The sequence below is a fragment of the Clytia hemisphaerica genome, unplaced genomic scaffold, assembly GCF_902728285.1.
Source record: "Clytia hemisphaerica strain Z4C2 unplaced genomic scaffold, Clytia hemisphaerica genome assembly, whole genome shotgun sequence".
Lineage (NCBI taxonomy): Eukaryota > Metazoa > Cnidaria > Hydrozoa > Leptothecata > Clytiidae > Clytia > Clytia hemisphaerica.
Genome location: NW_027104233.1, coordinates 87,962 through 101,346, shown reverse-complemented (window position 1 = coordinate 101,346; position 13,385 = coordinate 87,962). Strand labels below are relative to the sequence as shown.

General features: G+C 36.9%; 2 protein-coding genes across 2 annotated transcripts; both read right to left on the bottom strand.

Moving 5' to 3' along the window:
- Positions 1–1,647: 1,647 nt before the first annotated feature.
- LOC136815938 (uncharacterized) lies at positions 1,648–4,508 on the bottom strand. Its single transcript, XM_067072367.1, has one exon. It carries the CDS (start codon positions 4,349–4,351, stop codon positions 1,955–1,957), a length of 2,397 nt encoding a protein of 798 aa, XP_066928468.1. The 5' UTR covers positions 4,352–4,508; the 3' UTR covers positions 1,648–1,954.
- Positions 4,509–6,554: 2,046 nt separating this feature from the next.
- On the bottom strand, positions 6,555–12,965 carry LOC136815948 (uncharacterized). The gene is made up of 3 exons (XM_067072376.1): positions 8,961–12,965; positions 8,310–8,765; positions 6,555–7,344 (listed from the first exon to the last, which is right to left on the bottom strand). The coding sequence occupies exons 1-3, from the start codon at positions 12,891–12,893 to the stop codon at positions 7,291–7,293; spliced, it is 4,443 nt and encodes a 1,480-aa protein (XP_066928477.1). The 5' UTR covers positions 12,894–12,965; the 3' UTR covers positions 6,555–7,290.
- Positions 12,966–13,385: the final 420 nt, after the last annotated feature.

Below are 13,385 nucleotides of genomic sequence, written 5' to 3'. Positions count from 1 at the left end.
AATATATCCAAGCTGAACCCGACTGAGAACAACAATGCAGTAATCAAATTGGCTGGAACTTTAATTTTCGTTAGGTGGACTTTGGTCCGATCAACAATACGCTTCTGAAATGGCCGACGTTGCCCAATCGACAAGGAGAATAGAGCGCCGTACGGATATTTACCACAGACGTTTCTCGAACAAATGACGTATTCCGCCTCGAAAAAAGAACATCCTACTGTTTTATTGCCGGAGCTTGATTTAAAAAGAGACTCATGTACAAACTCACGAAACTGACCAAAACCGGCGTTAGACTTGGAGAAGAAGAAGGAAAAGAAGAAAAATTACCGTTTAAACAAATATTTCCTATATAGATAGGAAATATTTAATAATTACGACGTATGCGACGCAAAGCGCTTTAGGAAATTAGTAGAAATTAGTACATTGAGGATTAAATACTCAAAAACTAGGATAAATAGTACGCTGCGTTAGACTGCTAGGACGATTGTTCCCTAGAAAATTGTCAGAAATATATTCTCGGTCGATTACCCAAGAAAAAATGAAGCCTTCAGATTTAGAATGACGGATTAAATCTAGCACTTTCTTTTTTTCCACACGGCATATTTTTCGAAATCTGACTTGGGAAGTCAATGTTAATTCTTTTCTTAGCCTTGATATCCGACCTTAAACTATTTCACTGTCTAGCTTTTCATAACTTTGTCTCTGGTTTACAGTCTGGTCGGTTCTTGTTCAATGAGCTCAACTAACTTGTCTGTATTGATATTTTCCCTAGCAGTCATCTAAAAAAATCTACCGTGGTATAATAGCCATGGTTGTATCAGGAATTATTCAATGGTTGTTTTGCCTACAGATATATAATAATAGGTTTTGTAAATATTGCTGATGTTTGATGTAGTTTTTAAGTAGCTTTGAAAGTTCTTGGAGTTTCATAAAGAGGTCTTATGACAAATCAAACATGTGTGTCTACCTGGGTTTCCAAAGTAAGATTTTGTCAACAAGGGTTCACACAGTGTGTGATTCAGGAATCGTTTTTCTTAATCTTTTGGTCTGGATACTATTCTTTTCTACGTTTCAAAGTTTGCGCTTGGTCCGGCCTTTATCCATGATCCAGGATGATATCCATAGTTTTGTATTCGCTCTATGTGAATGTGATGGTCGGGAAATAAAAACGTGAGTATGTATTTGACTACTTTGTATTGCAAGGTCAAAATAAAATGCTACATACAATTTCATGAAAGATATTCGGTTGTTTTAACATTGTAGGGAATAATAAACTTAATTTCCTAGATCTAGTTCCTTGCAGTTTACTTTTCATTGTCCTTATCATTTGGTTTAATCTTCTCTCCTACATTTTAAAGTTCTGATTTAATTGGTATAGCCTTTGACCATGATCCAGGTTGATTCGCTTATCTGAAACTGAGATACCCACGCTATAGTAAAGTGAGAGAAACTAAAGACGTGACTAAATTTACATTGCAAAGCCAAAATATAATGTTACATACATTATAATCATACATATTCTTCATATCTATATCTTTCTCAAAGACCTAGTAGGACTAATTGAACAATGTCTCCAGTGGAAAACTATAATTCAATTTTTGTTCCCGATGAAAAATCAGGAACATGAGAATATCAATACCCATCGAGTTTCAGTCCGTTATTTTCCGACCAAGTCTTTGAGAAAGGGTGTTTTTCTTATATCTAAAGTCCATTCGTTTAAGTGTGCACTCGTATTTACTACCCCAGGCCCGGTGAAAGCGGGGAGACTCCAGCCTCCTCACTTTTGAAAAGCCTTCAGCCTCCCAACTTTTACGGTTGTTCCACCGGGTATGTACCTTGGAAAAGCCAGGTTAGGTTAATCAGAGTGATTCCATTGTGGGTGGTTTCCACATGATAACAGAAAAGAGTGCACTTAAAGAGAATGAGCTTTAGTAACGTTTTTTCAATATTTTAATTATAAACTTATTTTCTTAGATCCATTTCCTTGCGGTTTATTTTTCATCGCTTTCATCATTTGGTTTAATCTTCTTCGGTTTGCAAAATCACGGCTGTTTAAGTGTGGCTTGAACAAAATGATGTAAACCTTGTAGCAATATAGCAACAGAAAATGAACACTGTTCAACAGTACTGTTGCTATTAAAACAACAATCTCTCTGTCAGTTTGAAACTTTCTGCTGAGGAAAATTCCCACCATTGACACAATCAATACCAAAGATATAAAGGAAGAATAAATGACATGATTCGTTTCACGAAATTGTGATGGTAGTTTGCGACCACGCATACCTTGTATTCCATTAATAACAATTAACCCACCAGCAAATATAATTTGTAAGAAAGTTAACCTTTCATTGCTACAATAATGTTCTTTAATTAGTTTTAAGTCATGGTATTTGGTCGAAACTTGGAAAGAATAGTAAAATAGTTTAGCAAGATGTATTGAAATATTAAAGAGAAGCATAACAATGATGATAACCCATTCTGATGCTTTGGTGAGTAAAATCTCTGATCTCGACATGATAATTTTCCTTTGAACAATCATGAATAATTTTTGTGTTTTTGAAATATTGACTGAAATGGTGACAGTGAAACTCATTCCAATAATAAGCTGTCTTAGAACACACTTTTGATCAGTTTTAACTTCGTCAATGTAGAGGTATAGCGGTACAACTGTAAGTATTAGATGCATGGTTAACTGTAGTATTGTCATTTGCCGATTTGACGATAACACGATAGGTGTGTTTCTTTTAACAAGAAACAGCAGTGCTGTAAACAATATAAAAACAAAAATGACACCTGATATGATTGTCAAGCCAATTATTAAAGGATCTGTATATCTTAAAATTTTTAAGCGATAGGGGTCAAAACATTGTGTGTGATTTTGGTTGGTTTTGAGAGGATATCCACATTTGATGCAAGGCTCGTTGTTTCCAATTGTTTTGTAATAGGATTCTGGACAGAGCTGACAGTTCCAGCCTCTGCTTCGGTCCCAATTAGGTTCTTTGTACAGGGAATGTACCAAATGTTGACCAGCTCTGCATGTTGGCTTTTTGAGTTCACAGAATGGTTCTAATTTTAATCCTTTTGCTGGGTTAAACATATACTGATTTGTTAGATGCTTATAATCGATGGCCTGCATATAGAAACGCAGTTTGAAAAATAAACACATAGATTTTAAAACTGTTTTAGTTTTAACCATCTGATTGACGAGCATCTTCTTGAAACTTTCTGGTACTTTTAACCACATTTGATAAGTGAAATGATCATTGCATTGATAAGTCGGGAAAATTGTTTGAATAACTTGACATGGAATTTTCGTTTGAATAAATGCCTGAACTTGTTTATCATCCATGATCCCGTCCCAGATACTCTCTGAATACATCATCAAACCAGTCATGTTTACTAAATAGTACATCAAGCTGTTAAAAGCGAATGTTCCTGGAAAGTATACCATAACATCTGTATTATAATAGGAAGTCATCTCAAGGACTGTTTCGGTAGTTTCGTTGGCCGTTCTCCTTGAGAAGGGTAAGAAATATATACTTTCGCTGAGTGAAAATTCTTTTAAGAAGCGCGAAACAAAGGCACTTTGGCAGGATAATATGATAAATGACATGTTTTCTTTGCGGATTAATTCAAGTTTTTGATCAACATCTTTTTGGTTTGATAAGTTAATGTTAATTTCTTTAAAACAATCATTTGGGCATTCAGAAGCGTACAGACACCAAGCAGATGAATCTTGATCCCCTATTCCACAGGCTTTGATTTTCCGTAGACCAGAGTTTGCATCTTCAAAGACATTGACAATAGCACCATACGATACCTTCAGTTCGTTTTTTAGTTTGATAAAACCATGCCGATGCATTTCTGCACCAAAACTAGACTGGTAGCTAAACAGACCTAATTCATGGTCTAAATAGTAGGCTGGATATATTTCCTCCCTTGTAACACCGAATAACGGATAACCAAGTGGAAGCACTAGAAAACTTGCAAGTCTAGTTAACTCGAACGAGATATATGTCATAATAAAAAGTCTTTCAAAATTGGGGATATATGTCTGATTATTTCTGCATTTGACATAATACTCTTTCCCATCGACCAAAGGTAGCAAAAATTGAATCAAATTTTCTTGGCTGTTTTGAACGTCAATAAAACAAAATCGAACTTTCTCACTGTATTCTATTTGAACGTTATGTGTCAACATTCGTTCTTCATTTAGCAATGCGTTTGAACAATCTTCCTTGAGAGCTTCGTCGCAATTTGTGAACGTAAATAAACAAAAGAAATCGACACTATCTTCACCAGAGGTTTGAAGAACTAGCAAAACCAAAATAACAATTGCTGTGGAATTCATTGTTGTACACGGTTGACTATATCAGCTCCCTTGAACTTTATTGGATATTTATTCGTGTCTATGAAATGGCCCACAGACCACAAAGCTTTGCTGTCTCAATTGATATGCAACTTTTTAAGGAGAGAATATTTAAGTTCAATTTATTTTCGCCATTTAATCTTCATATTTAGAAACAGCAGACATCGATTAGCGTTGTTCACTCTCACTAAAGATTTCATCCTGAAAATTTTTTTCTACCCAAGGGAGGAATTTTCGGACCAAGATCGTAAAAATCATATTCTAATTTTTATTAAAAATCAATGGAAAATAAATTCACAGTTAGAGGTCCATCAAAAGAATTCAATTAAATATCAAATATTATATTTGATAAATAAAAGATCAATTATTTGACGGATTAACGGGTTACGTAACATAGGAGGTCCCAAAAAAGTGGAAAACATAAGGTCTTATCGTTCATTCGGAAACCCAAAAGAATGAGAAGAAAATGTGCAATGTTGGTGGTCTCAGTCAACATGAATCAATGTTACCGACCACCAGCCATACTTTCATCCTCACCAAATAAAACACAAGACCCTCAAAATAAAAACTGCTCATAGAACAATCAAAGGCTCTCAGAAAAAAAATCATAATGTTTGAATCTTAAAAAAATCCGATTTGGTTCGTATGATCTCAACACATAAAACTTCTCATTATCTAATAGTACATTTTTACAAGGACAACGAGGCACAGAGGAAAAGAACAATCGACGAACCTAAACAGAATTTACTGGTTTTTGTTTAAAAAAGGTTTTTTTTTAATTTTAGACATTACAGTAAACTCCCTGTTATTCGAAGCTCCAAGGGGGATAAGAATTTACTTCGAATAACCGGGATTTCGAATAACTGTAAAATCCGTTTTCCCGTCAAATTCTAAACTCAACTTTAATTTGGTGGACTTTGCTGAATTAATTGAGGCATTGAGGTTCAGTTGAGCGTAATAAACACAAAGAAATTGCTTGAATAGCGATATATAGCCATGAATATTGAAACCTGCATTCTTAAAGAAAAGAAAAAATAATCGCAGCATCATAGTTGCGGCTTTCTTATACTATGATCGTAGAGAATCGATGTTCTCACTCGATGATCTCCCAATAAGAAAAAATCGAATAACTGAGGGTGATTCAGTCTGTAATGTACTCCAGGGGGAATAGAAATCGCTTCAAATAACTGAACGTTAAGTAACTGAAGTTCAAATAATCGATAGTGTTTTTGCCTGGGTTGAGTAAGCAGATCCAAGGGGAACACCATCTCACTTCGAATAACCGAATTATTCGAATAAGTGCAGGTTCGAATAACCGGAAGTCTACTGTATATTTGTTATCTGCATATGCTCAGCTTTCTAATAAGTCCTTCAAGCGTTCACGTAATGTCGTGATAGGGAATCACAGTGTGATTACGTAATTTGGTAAAAATTTCGTGATTGTGTGGTCAGAGGTCAAAACGGATCTCGATTTGAAATTTTTTGGGCCGTGATGTGTGATTTGGACTTTTTTAAAGGGATGCGTGATTATCCAAGTTTTTTGCTGATTTGCTTGATCGTGATTGAAGAGAAAAAATAGCATGATATCGTGATCAGAGTGACCGCTGGGTGAGCCTCTCTAATGGCGATTCTTCAATAAAATAACAATGACCATACATGTAAGTCCTTTTAAGATACCCCTTTTTCACAGACCCACTGGGACCCCTCTCATTGGAAAAATTGGCCAAAATATCGTCACAAGTGGAAAATTATACTGAGAAAATTATACTGAATTTTCTGACTCGAAAACAATGGAATTTAAATCCCTGACCATAAAAAATATGTGAATATCAATCCCCATCGAGTTTCAGTCCGTTACTTTTACCTACCACTGGCTGAAAAATTCTACTGGGTTTGTCAGAAGGATTAAGGTTCCTAGATAATGATAAAAACTCATATTCGCACACAAGGTCACAATTAGGAAATAGTTATACCATAAAGGGAAATACTTTCTGAGTTATGGAGTATTTTGAGGTTTATAAGGCATTGTAAACTGAAGGGACGGGACCATAAAACTTGTTCGAGTTAAGAAGCCCCCCTCCCCCTTTTTTTCCAGTAAGCAGGGGATCCAACTGGGTCAGTGACTTGGATGTAAAATTGATATCACAACAATAAAAAAATTCAACGTTAAAGAATATTTCTTTTCGTGTCATTTGTGTGTTCTTTAACGCTTCTTTCTTGGAAGTTCATTTTTTACAAATTTCAAAATTGATTCGATAAATTGAAAAAGAAAAATATAAGAAAGATAAAAAACAATAATAATGTTACCAATATTATTTATACCAATAACAAGAAAAAATGTCCATTTTTTATAATACAATATACTAATATAATACAAGGTATAATACAAAAAGGTGTCATTATATTCAATAAAATGTAATAGTAAATATTATATGCAATTTTCAGTTTAAAATCAATAAATGCAAGTAATATATTTTCATTGAAAAAAAAATCAAGAAACTGAAAACGTCTTCAAGGCAAAAATTGAACTTATGACCTTAAGCTATTAGATATACAGAGAATGATAGGCTCAATTTGACTATGCAAAAAGTTCAAAAATCTATATCACCAGAAATGCTGACCTTTATGGACATTTGTCACTCGAAACTGAGAGATCACGACAAAAAGAAAACCGAACCTTAGTCAAATGTAATGTTCCCGTTGCGTGGTACGGTTTCTAGTGCTATCAAAAGAACAATATCTACTTATGTTCCTCTAAAAACTCTTCAAAAAAATATATTGTTTTTGCCAGCAAGGTTTTTGAGCAACAATTTTTCGTTTAACATCTGTTCAACCAACGTCTTTTACTCATCAAAATTTTAGCCACATAATCTTATAATCCACACAAAAGCCATGAAAAGCTTACCATCACAATAGAGGAATCATCTTTCGTGGACAAGTGTACAGCTTTTACTATGTGTTTTCCATGCACTCAGCTATAACGAGAAAAAAGAGGAAAATATTTCAAAAAATAATCACTTTCATGGACAAATCTTCAATAATACCACATTGTGAAAATTAGCAGCTGGTTTCTTAATTGCTTTTATCACCATAGCTTTAAAAATAATATTTTTAGTGTAGGAATAACGTAAAGTTATTCCTTCCGTTGAGTTTCTCTTTGCAGAAGCAGCAAATATCACGAAGGTGAATATTAACCAATCCCCAAAGAGAAATAAAAATCCTAGTTTCATTTAACCCTCACTACAGATTTCCGAAAAGTAGGTAGCAGAAGGAATTGCAAAACACCCCTGTCTCGCATCCCCGGTAGGACTTTTTCCCACATTGGGGATAAAAATTTTGATTGAAATCCCAATGGGGATAGAAATTTTATTGTTTCCAAGCTTAAAATATCAAGGGATGGTTTTGGAGTGCAACTTTTTGTATTGAATTTCAAATGGGGATAAAAACAAAGTCAATTCCCCAGTGGGACCGAAATTGTAGGGAATTTTGTCCACTGGGGACAAAATTTAGGCCAGACTTTCCAGTGGGGCTGGGGTCCCAGCGGGTCTGTGACACAGGGCTGTTGCAAAGAAGCTTCTAAACAATGCCGTTCCATTCAGACACAAAAAAATGGATATCAGCTTGGAGTGGGTCCTTAGATCATTGCTGTCTTTTCAAGTAGTTGTCGTCGCAAGCTTAACACGTTTCATCGAAAGTTTGACTTTCAGAGGCCCTCCTACGGCCTGATTTTGTTTGGAATGCTTTCCAATTGTATACCAATCGACGTAGAATTATACGTAGCAAAAAGTTCTTTATCAAAAGTTATGGTCCTCTGAAGTACAACCCTATTTTCGTAGTCAGCAGCAAACGTGCTAAGCATCCGGAGACCTCTAAGTAAAGTCACCCAGGCACGCAATTAATATAGGCGCCAAGAGAGTGATTAAAGGAAATTAGAATTTACCTGGCACTCTTGGCTGCAATACCAAACTTTCCGACAACCCGAACAAAGATATTGTGCGTCCTTGTTACAAATACTACAGAATCTTTTCTCCGTGCTATCGCTGGACGAAGACAGTGCTCTCCATTTCTCTTCATAGTGATTGATGTCAGGCGCTCCGGGTGGTTTCGGGACAGGAATAGCGTCCGGTAACCGATGTTTACCGGGTAAGAATTCGTGAGGCGGCGAACGTCTTTGTAGTTTGGCCATTGTTTCGGAGGGTGGTACATGCGCACTTCCAGGGCGTTTTAACGTATTGTGTAAAGCAGCTTCACGAGCTTGAAAATTTGGATTTGAATAATCCAAAAAGCTGTAGTCAACGGGTTTTGAACGTCCAAAATCTAAAGAGCCGTCTCTTGTTCGTGGTATCTTGTGACTGAAGAAACGTGGTATGGTAGGGTCAAAATGACCAGATTCGATCTGAAGAAAACAAAAAGTAAATAACATTATAAAATTTATTGAATAATTAAGCAATTCAATTAAAAAATCACACCAGTTTTTGTCTTGACATATTATCAAGAAAATCAAGATAAATAAAAATAAATATTTCATTGCTACCTTAGCAAAGACATACTTTCCCAAAAAAAAGTCTTAGAAGAAAGAAGAAAAACTTACGTCTTTTGGGTGTGGGAATCCTTCTCTTTGGTCATGTGGATGGGGGATGGGTATTCGTTCTGGGTGCCTTTCCCTGAACTTCTCTTCCTCTTCCTGTTGCCTCCTCAGGGATGCCATCTTTAGGTGGTCATCTGCTGTAGTGAATCCTGACACAGTTGGTAGGTGAGGGGGTGGGATACCCCCAGCAGCAGGATGCTTCCCAGGTAACGTCGTATAGTTGCCGCTGCCGAGTGAGGGTTTCCGTCTCGCTCGTTTCAGATATGCGTTATGGATATCCTGACGTGAAGTGATAGCATCTTGGCGTAATGATGCTTGGATTAAATCGGCTTCCCTTAAAGCGAGCTTCTCACGTTCTGTTAAGCGTTCGTTGCGTAGTGTTTCTGGACGAATATAACGTTGAAAACCGTTTGCAACCGGCATTCCGAGTTGTAATGCTCTTAAGTCTTCAACTGTTCTTACTTTCTCGTTAAGATTCATGAGGTGCTCCTCTGGTGATGGGTGTGTTTTGTAGGCTTGCATTTTACTAACAGGCACACTTTGTGAAAGCAGTCTCTCTTTACGTGAAGCCTCTAACGCTGATCGGTGAATTTCCTCACGCCGCCTTGCTTCTTCCATCAAATTAAGTTCACGTTCTCTAGATTGTAAACTGTTAAGAAGTATAGGGTCAACGGATTCGGGACGCCTATGGGTCGGTAAATGGTGCCCTGAATCAAAACGTCCATTCAAAACAGGTGGTAAACTTTCACTTGCTGAACGGTGATGTTGCATTCGTAGATTTTTCTCAAAAGCTATCCTTTCTTCATGGGTTCTAAACGAAGGATGTGGTGGTGATAATTGTCTTTTAGTATTAAAATCATTCACCGATTTCGATCCTGGAGATTTCAAAGCAATGTCTGATGGAGATGATTTATACAGAAAAGAAGGTTGTGATTGGTTCTCTCGAAATCGTGAAAGATAATTATAATCAGCACTTTCCATTTTAGCGAAACGTTCTTTAGATTGGAGCTCCTCTAATGATCGGCGCTGTAAAACCCCTGGTAACGATTCCATTGAAGAGCCTAATGATCGGGGTAGTTCTTTTTGCTCTCCTAAAACAGTCATTTCAATTTTACCTTTAGCAGACATTCCACGTTCTAAATCAGAGAAAAAACGCTCACTAAATTCAGTTCGTCTTAACGCAATTTCTTTGTCTTCTTTAGATGGCGGTTCTTCTAAAGGTCGTTTACGATTGTAACGCTCTTCGATTATAAATTTACTATAGTCTGAGTTTAACGAGCCTTGAGGAGGTTGACCTTTGGATAACATGTATGCATCATCACGACGTCGTTCGAGAATGAGATTTGGACGGACCTCTTGCTGATACGGCTCCTCGTGTTTAGGTGTTCGTCGATCAACCATCGGTAGATTGCTTTCTGAATTTGTGCGGCTTCTAGCTCCATCTGAAGTTGATGATCTTGGAGATAGTGGTCGTTGGATGGATTGGTCGTGGATGGAAGATGGTGCTGGTGAAAGGAGAGGATCTTTAACAATGATGATTGATTTCTTTTGTTGAGGATGTGATGATTGGCGGACAGATGTTGATTCGTTTCCAAGCAGTGCAGATACTAGAGCTGAATTTGTTGGTACTGTATGAGAAAGGTTGATGACAGCTGTGGTGGATGGTATTTGTTGCGGTGAAGATGAGGAAGATCCGTTTTTCCTTGGATCCAACATTTTTAGGAGTAGTTCTGACGGTGGTGTTTTCTTGACTTCTGTATGTGATTCTATTGGCTTTGAAGTAACAGTGACCGGAATATTTGGTATGGATATTGGTTCATGGTCTGTGCTGGTAATTTTTTTGTCGAGTCTGGTATTTATTGATTCGATTGCAGTGTGATTACCAATTGTTTTTGGTGGTGAAAATTGATGTATTGTCTCTTTTCGTGGAGATTCGTCTTGCGTTATAACTTCTGTTGAGTGCGATCGAGGGAGTTGTTGAAGATGGGCTGTTGTAGTAATGACGTGTTGCTGTTCATGATGAGAATCGGTTTGACTAGTCGGAACACTAGATTGTTGATGGACAGGTTTATCTTGCTCTTGTTGTTTTTGCTGCACTTTAAGGTCGCTTTCTTCATTTAAAATTTGTGGTCTTGACATTGTCGAGTTGTTATGACTAATTTTAGTGTCATTACCAACAGTTGACGAATTTTGTTGTTGTTTCAAACGTTTTTCAAGCCAATTATGGCCTGGTAAATCTAACGAAAGTCTATTCTGGCTTGCTTGAAAATCTGATGGTGCGAGAGGCACATCTTCCTTTTTCGTTGATGTTTTGAAACCTTTTTTCTTAGGTTTTCCGTTTTGATTTTCACTTGATTCAGGATCTGGATCGGTTACCTCGGTACTTTGTTTTGAATCTTCGATGTTTTCTACTGGTGATCTTGGAGAAGATACTGAGTTATCAGTTGGTGTGGTTGTTTGGGAACCGTATCGAACATTGAATGTCTTATCATCATCAACGACTTCGGTTGTTACGCTATCGTCATTAGCTGATGGTGCAAGATTAATGCAATTCGAATCTTGACGTTTTAACATATTTTCAGTGGTTGAAATAGGTGGTTGATGAGTAGGATTTGATGAATCGTTTGGCTGTGGAGTCGGATTTTTGGCTACGGTTGATTCACGCTTTTCGTCGATTACTAGGTCCTCGGTGGACGAGTTCGAATTTCCGATGGGTGATGTTGTACCGTTCGGCTCCAGTCTCTCGTCTTTTGCTTTGGTAATGTATTTCTGCTCCTCTAACGCGTTATTATTCCTATCAGTCGTATTTGTATGATTGTCTTTTTCATTAAATACAGTTTGTGGTTGTTTCTCATCGCTTATTGGTGATTCCTTTTTCTCGATGATATTGGCGGAAGAATTGGTCAAAACTAAATTGGCTCTTGGTGAAGTTGAGGATGTTGGCGATGCTGAATTGGTTTGGCTTGGCAACCTCGATGGCGACGATGCAGGGAGATAGCGGAAGCCTGCTGGAGGTGGTGGGTGATGTGGTGCTTGCCTTTCCATGCGGTAAATCATATCACGAGCAGCTGCCGGGTTACCGGCAGCTTCCATCTTCTTGAAATAATGAATTTTCTCTTCGTGTTCAAGTTTAACTATTTTCTCTTCCATTTCTTTAATTTTCTTTTCTTTTTCTTGTATAATACTACCGAGTTCACGAGGTATATGTCGAAAGTCAGAATGCGAACATTGTCTATTTTCTAATTGTTGTTTCTCGAGTGCTAACATTTTGTCTTGTGCACGTCTATAGTTCTGAAAATCTTCCGGTGTAGATAGTGGTTGTGGAAATCTTGGATCAAAAGGATAGACTCCAGATCCATCTGGTTTTAACCTTAACGATAGTGGAATGTCTCTTGAAGGGCCGTTTGCTTCGTTAAGATAATGTAAAGTTCTCATATCTGCAGGGTAATTACCAGGCACGTGATTTCGTTTATACTTATCTTGTTTCAACTGCTGATCTCGTGCTAGATCTTCTATTAAAAGTCTCTTTTGCTTTTCTAGATCCTCAGTCAAACGTTGTTTTTCGCGGAAAGTTTGTCGACTTGGTTCGTCGTTCATGAGTCGTAAATATTCTTGATTGGCCTTAAAATAAGCGTCTTTTTCAAGATTATGTTTTCGAATGTCTTCGGTTGGCGCAATCAAGGGGCGTTTATTCAAATCATGTCGCGACATTTCGAATTGTTTTTGACGCCAATCTTCTTTTTGACGCGTCTTTGCAAGTTCACGTCGGTTGAATGCAATGACTTCTTCTGGACTCATCTGTGCGAATTCTGGTCCGGGCCCACCGCGTCGTTCGGAAAAACTAGTAACGGGCGGGCGTACAGCCAGAAATGATGGTTGCGGTTGTCCAGGACCGTGTGAATTACTACCAGCCAAATGATGTGACATTTGAACCATAATAGATTTCTCTAAGTCAAATTTTTGTGTTTTTCATGGAAAATGTTTTCAATTTTTTTCTTTGTATATTGCTGAAAAGATAACATGTAAATAAAATGAAATATTTACCCTTCACAATTTCAGACTTTATATTAACGAGAAAAAGAATTCCTTAAAAATTTGAATTACCAAACTCACGATATTTAAGGATATTTTCGGAATGTCGTGTGGAGCCCCTCCCAAAACCATATACATAAATCACCAGAAAAAAAAACCAAAGCTTCGACGCGAAAAAAAAAACGTATACATTTTAAAATGTCATATAGAACAAAACAAGAAACGTGAAATGAAAAAAGGATTGATGTAACGTTTTTTTTTCTTCCCACTCCATCTATTTTATTTTCTCCGAAAAAAAAAACGAAATAAAATAATAAGATATGATGATATCTGACAGTTTCAGAAAAAGAAAGGTCTTAAAGTCTTTTTGACCTTTTTATACGTTTTTAAACTGAT

Bases quoted from the DNA above. Each gene is read 5' to 3' on its own strand.
- LOC136815938 (XM_067072367.1), bottom strand. From the start codon at position 4,351: ATGAATTCCACAGCAATTGTTATTTTGGTTTTGCTAGTTCTTCAAACC.
- LOC136815948 (XM_067072376.1), bottom strand. From the start codon at position 12,893: ATGGTTCAAATGTCACATCATTTGGCTGGTAGTAATTCACACGGTCCT. The intron at 8,766-8,960 runs GTAAGTTTTTCT...TGTTTTCTTCAG, and splicing joins GATTCCCACACCCAAAAGAC to ATCGAATCTGGTCATTTTGA. The intron at 7,345-8,309 runs GTAAATTCTAAT...TTCTCGTTATAG, and splicing joins ATTGCAGCCAAGAGTGCCAG to CTGAGTGCATGGAAAACACA.